The following is a 6,481-nucleotide window of genomic DNA, read 5'->3' as shown; positions in this document are numbered from 1 at the left end:
GGACATTTTCCAAAATTGAGAGCAGTCCCTTCACTCTCTCATTTGAATTGCTCTCTTCAACACTACGTACTACCGAACCGCCAAGCAAGCATGACTAGTTTTCGCTGAAATTATTGCATGAGCCTTCAGACTGCTGCGTGTAGATGGGTAAAAGTTGAAGAGATTTCCATTGACGAGATTCCTAAGCTTTGTTTAGAGGGATGTCTCCGAGTGGCTTTTCAGAGATTGCGCTTTGCGATACTGCATGGGCTTCCCATCTCTGCGGATGTTTTCTACGCTGCAATTTTGGGTTGTGTCAAAGAGGAGGATCTCGTTGCAAGCAGAGATATTTATCGCCTGGTCTCTCTAGGTGGTTTGAATTCCGACACCTTCTTGGGCACCCACCTTATACGCATGTTTGCATCATGTGGAAGCTTGTTTGAAGCTAGTCAAATTTTCCGCAGGCTCTCTGCACCAAGTGTTTACACATGGAGTGCCATCATTTTAGCACATGCAAATCTGGGTCAAGGTACTCATGCTCTTGAATTGTATCAAGTTATGCTAAGAAGGAATGTTAAGCCAGACAGCCATCTGTTTGTAGCTGTTCTCAAGGCGTGCGCGAGCATTTCGTCCATCATAACCGGAAATCTGATTTATTTTCATTTATTGGTTTGCGGTTATGAACAGGTAGAATATGTCGGAAGTGCTCTTGTTGATTTGTACATGAAATGTGGAGGTTTTGAGGATGCCTTTGGAGTGCTTGACATTTTATCCCAGAAGGATGTGGTCACATGGAACACCATCATTGCAGGATGTGCCCAACAGGATCTTGCACAAGAGGCTCTTCAATTATTTGTGCGAATGTTGGAGGATCGTTTGCAGCTAGACCAAGTGACAATCGCTAGTGCATTGAAGGCGTGCTCCAGCATCAAGGGTTTAGAGCAAGGTAGGCTTATTCATGTATACTCGGTGGAGCAAGGGTATCAGACAGACTTGCTTGTGTGTAATGCTATAGTTGACATGTATGCCAAGTGCGGTTGCGTCGAAGCTGCAGTCAATGTATTCAACAGAATGCACAAGCGGGATGTGGCAACCTGGAGTGCAATAACAGCGGAATGTGCCCAAGATGAGCAAGGTCACACCACTGTGGAACTCTTCCCTCGAATGGAAGTGGATGGGATCACTCCTGATCGCGCTCTTTTCTTGTGTGTCATGAAAGCATGCACAACTGCTGTTGCATTTCATCAAGGCAAGCAGATCCATGCACATTTCATTGAATCCGGTCTTGATTTCAGCACAGACTTACCGATTGGGAATGCTCTTATTGACATGTATTCGAAATGTGGAAGCCTTGAAGATGCGATTTGTGTGTTTAGCAGCTTGCGCACACGCGATTTGGTTACTTGGAACACTGTTATTGGAGGATGTGCTCAGTTTCATGATTTTGACGGAGTCTTTAAGTATTGTAGTCTTCTGCAACAGGAAGGTTATGAGCCAGACTCCATAACCTTTATTTCCCTCCTTTGTGCTTGCAATCATCTTGGTCTAGTTGAAGCAGCTTGTCATTACTTCAATACAATGCTTTCAGTCCATGGCATTTCTCCAACTCCCGAGCATCACAATTGCATTGTTGACCTTCTTAGTCATTGGGGACATTTAAAGGAAGCAGAGGACTTCATTCTGTCTTCACCCATCCAGTCAGATGCAGTGGGGTGGGCTTCTCTTCTCAATCAAAGCCAGCTTCATGAAAATGTAGCTATGGCGCATCGGTGCTTTGACAACGTTACTTCAATAAAAGGAAGAAATGCGACAGGTTTCTTGAGCATGTCGCATGCCTGTTCATATGATGAGTCTGACTGGAAGGCAGGTGAAATAGAAGCCTTGAGAAGTTCGTCCAACTCATGGAAAAAGCCAGGTATTGCTTGTATTGCAATCGGTTACCAGGTACATGCTTTCAGTGTCGGTGACAACATCCAAAGCCATGCATGTGCAAAAAGTAAGAGAACTTGTTTGCTGATGAAAGTTGAAGGCCATCTTCCACATTTGGATTCATTTGTTTAAGCTGTCTTATTTGAGAACAGCATGTAACACAAATGGCTGCTTAGTGAGGAGTTTGTTTTAGTGTGCCCTACATTCGGTTATTGAGCAAAACGATAAAAGACATTTAATGTCCTGTATTTTACGTCATCGATGGTGGGTGGGCACAAGGCTCTTCAATGGATTCATTCAAAAACAAGTAGCTCCTTAGCTGTTCAATGTCCAGTATTTTACAACGTCGACAGTGGGTACAAGGCTCTTCAGTGGATTCATTCAAAAACAGTAGCTCCCTTGCTTTTTCAATCTGTTTTGGCCTTTTCAATCGGTAGACAATGATTTTGCACCTAAGGATACATTTTTGGGTATTTGTGGCCATAGTGTCCCATGTATGTGTATCAAGCAGGCTTGAGCTTCTTCGAACTGGTATAGGGCAGGAAATAAGCATTGATTTTTCAAGCTTTTTACAGAAAGTCGATTTTCATGTGCACACGTTTAACTACAAGGAGGTGGAACTGGACATGAGAACTGGGTTTTACCGTCGGATATTGCTTGCGACATTTTCACGGTGCAAAGTGGGCCCAGGTCTCTTGCTCTCTCAAACTGGCTGTGCCCCTTTTGAGTGGAGCTTCTCTGTAAGATGGTGTCACTTATTCCCAAGGCGGTATTAGCAGACAGAATTAATTGGATAATTTTTTGCAAGAGATGCCTCAAGAGAGGGGGTGTGTTCAAATCCCAAAGAAAAAGGATAGTCCAAAAGGTGTCATTAGCATCTCAAGACCGAATGGTCTTTACAAAACAAAATCGGTGCTCGACAACATTATCTAACAGATACAAGCTGTTTGTCAAGTGGAGAAGAACTTCAAATAAGGGATGCCGGTATGCGGCTCCCTCAGGCCTTAATAGAGCCAAGTTGCTCCAATTGTCATACCAATGTAAGCCTTCCAAATTGTGTGTTGCCCTCACAGAAATCTTGCCAAGCTTTGTGTAATGAAGCAGGTCAATGAGTTAATGGAAATTGGGGGATGAAGCAGATATCCTGATAAGTTTTAGCTTTTGAGCTCCAGCTAGTCACTCGTGTGGCCCTAGATGCAACCATCACATGTCACACGACATGGATGTGTTCCACGGGGTCTTGAAGCTTGCCCTACCATTCGTAGTGATTTGTGGTTAAGATGTGGTAGCACTATGCTGTGAAGCTTCAATAGATGTACCGGAGAAGAAAAGAAGCACATGATACACACTCAAAACCCATTGAGAAAGGTGAGATTACTGCTTTATCAATGTCATCTTCATTCTAACTCTACGAAAAGGAAATAAGACTCAAATGCGGTTGCCAAAATGTGAGTGCAAAATAAGGGGCTTTCAATTTACCAAATTTTCTGCAAATGTACATGATTACATTTAGGAAAGGGGTTTGTTATTTTGATTTGGAGAAAAACCCGCAAGTCCTTTATGAATCCGAGTAAGGAGGTTTTTTTAGTACTCTTTGAACACACATGATTTAGGTAATTTCCTATAGGTGAACCCCACAAGGAGGAGGCACCATAGTTGTTGGAAGAGTGCAACTTTTGCACATATCATGGCATACAAGAGCAAGGTCATGCATGCATTTCCTTTCCAAGTATACGAAGTTTCTTCGAGTGAACATGAGAAATTGATTGCACAGGTGTTATCGAAAAGACCCATTTTTGTTGACGAGTTATGAGCAGCAACCAAGAACATTGGAAGAATGGTTAGCAAAGAAAAGTTTCAGCATCCTTGTCTTTTGTTTTGTTATCACACCCTCTAAGAGAATGATTTCAGGAGCTAATTTTTTCAGATTGTGTGGTTTGAACTATACCATGACGCCATGTCACATTTTCACACAAAATCCTAGAGAAAAACTTATAAACTTTTATGGTAGGAGGTTGCAACTTCTTCTTCTTCACTAAGACAAAGGAGATAACACGAACTAAAGTAGCACATGTGAAAAATAGGCATACCATTTTGCCCAAAGTGGAATGTACCTCTTATTCTTAACTCACTTTTGTAATTTAACTAATACAAGCAAATACATGCACGAGGTAGCAACTCGTTTGTGCATGGCGGTACATTGGACCCTATTTGTGCACATGATTTTCTTTGTGTCTCTATCTCTTGTTAAGTATGGAGCCTGATTTACCCTCATTTTTTAAATTCCAGGAACGCACATTTGTAGGGCCTCCTTATAAGGAGAAGCTATCGTGCGTGAGGAAAATCACTCACCGAAAAACCAAAAATTCATATCGGTCAAAATATTCATTTTCGCCTGGAGAGATTGGCCGAACGACAGTCAAAAAGTGGTCGAAAAACGGCCCGTAGAGGTAGACACATGATCGGTGGCAAGTGGGCAGCGTTCCTACTGTTGGTGGCCAATTTTTGGGTGGACTCGTCTACACATGGACGGCTACCTCTCATGAGAAAGGGCAGCCCATAGAGGCTCCTTTTGCAGCTATAAAAGGAGGCCTCTTGTACACATGAAAACAGAGTGAAGCAAGGAGAAGTGAGAAGAAGCAAGAAGTGCAAGGTAGAGGGATGACCATTAAGGGTTCTTAAGTCCTTTATAAACCACTTTAAATTTGAAGTGTAAGGCCATTGAGTGTCTGCTTTCCTATGGACATAACCCACACTTGGGTGAACCACGTCTCTCTCTCTCTCTCTCTCTCTCTCTCTCTCTCTCTCTCTCGCTCGTATGTTTTATCTTTCTCCATTAAGTACACCACTCTAATCACTACTTAGTACTCATTAATCCTAATATCTCTTTCTACACACATTGCACTTTGTTTGCATATCGGCGCACGTAACAAAGATATGATGCACAATTATTTTGGTGTTTGGTGGAGCTAGCCAAGGACATGCATCTCATGAGTATATCATGAGTGTACCCCTTAAGAATATAGCTTCTTACCCTTAGACTTGAAGTTTCATACTTGCATCACTATATTCATGTACTACTGCCACCTCCCATATAACTTTTGTATGGTTTGTCCTTATTTCAAGATAGCCACGAGACACACATGCATATCGATCTATCTCAATGATGAATTTTTTTGACAAAACTGCTAAGAGAAAGCAAGTTAAATATAGAAATTAAGTTTCAAATAGAAGACTATATTACCATTGATAATAGAACTTGGAAAGCTTCTCTCCTACTTAATGTTTCTTATAGATGTGGTGTAGCAAATGGTGCAATCTCTGCCTTAACCATTTGAACATAAATTTTCTAACTTACCTCTTTAAATACTTCAAAACTCAACCATTTTCAAAGATGGTGTTACAAACACTTAAATGTCCTTTGCTATCATAGTGCATTGATACACTTTGAGCTACAGTTTTTAAAACTAAACTATCTCCTCCTCCTAATAGTAGAAAACATTTTTCGTTAGATAGAAGAATTCAAGAACAAAAAAAGAAAATTGACGCTTTCAATTTAACATTTTTTTTAAATGTAGACATTGAAAATACAAATATGGGAAATTTGAAAATATTGGTAGAAAGCTTAAATGATAAAAATATTTCTGCCACTCTCGATTCAAAGTGTCAAAAGACATTGAAATTATATTATAACGTCCTAGTTTGAGGGGTAGAACGTCATATTATCTGTTTTGAAAATTGCCAAGTTATGGCCAAGTTATGCACACACACACACACACACACACACACACACACACACACACACAGAGATTGACACAAGTGGGAAATGCTAACTTCATGATCATCATGAGAATGTAGAAAGAAGGGCTTGACTTCATGTGTTAAGTCATGGTAGAATAGAGGGACCTCGTAGCTTAGGTCATAAGTAGGATGCTATCATGTAGAGAGTTCACACAAACATCACCAATCATCACAATGTCCAATTTTCATAATTCCACCAATTCTTAATTCATTTGATTCTCACTTCTCTCAATTTCCCTCAAATCCTCTACTCCTTAACTCTCTTAAAAACCCTCATTACTTCACAGTTCTACCTTGCAAGTTGTGGGCAACAAAGGTAGTTAACTATCTTAAGAATTATCGTTGCCCTATTTATGAAATGCATATTACTAGACTGTGGGTATCATATTTTCTATAATCTCTTGATATCTATGTGTTTTGTCTTGTGTTTCATCTTGAAATTTTCAACCAAAAAAACGACCAACACAACACAAAATGATTCTTGTGACTATGATGGCAACACACAATTTTTTAGTATCTTGCGTAAAAGATTGGGCATCTTTGTTAACGTTGGATTCCATGACTCTCAACAATAGGGTAGCAAGGTTTAGGACACACATAATCTTGGACTTCGTATTGTATAACCCATGTTATTATATGACACTCTTTCATGCATGCATTGAAAGAGTATAGGTACATGTTTTCAATTAAATCCTTGAAACAAGCTTTAGTCAACAAAGCTAGTAGCATCAAGCTACACAATTGTAGTGTTTTAATGTATAATTAATTTTCA

At 40.3% G+C, this 6,481-nt stretch overlaps 1 protein-coding gene across 1 annotated transcript; it reads left to right on the top strand.

Moving 5' to 3' along the window:
- The first annotated feature begins 344 nt into the window (after nucleotides 1-344).
- LOC147460856 (pentatricopeptide repeat-containing protein At2g03880, mitochondrial-like) lies at nucleotides 345-2,179 on the top strand. Its single transcript, XM_086508543.1, has 2 exons — nucleotides 345-508; nucleotides 667-2,179. Exons 1-2 carry the CDS (start codon nucleotides 491-493, stop codon nucleotides 2,038-2,040), a joined length of 1,392 nt encoding a protein of 463 aa, XP_086364669.1. The 5' UTR covers nucleotides 345-490; the 3' UTR covers nucleotides 2,041-2,179.
- The last annotated feature ends 4,302 nt before the right edge of the window (nucleotides 2,180-6,481 follow it).

The sequence above is a fragment of the Adiantum capillus-veneris genome, chromosome 3, assembly GCF_014529385.1.
Source record: "Adiantum capillus-veneris isolate H3 chromosome 3, ASM1452938v2, whole genome shotgun sequence".
NCBI classification, from domain to species: Eukaryota; Viridiplantae; Streptophyta; class Polypodiopsida; order Polypodiales; family Pteridaceae; genus Adiantum; species Adiantum capillus-veneris.
This window is presented reverse-complemented; position numbering and strand designations above follow the sequence as displayed.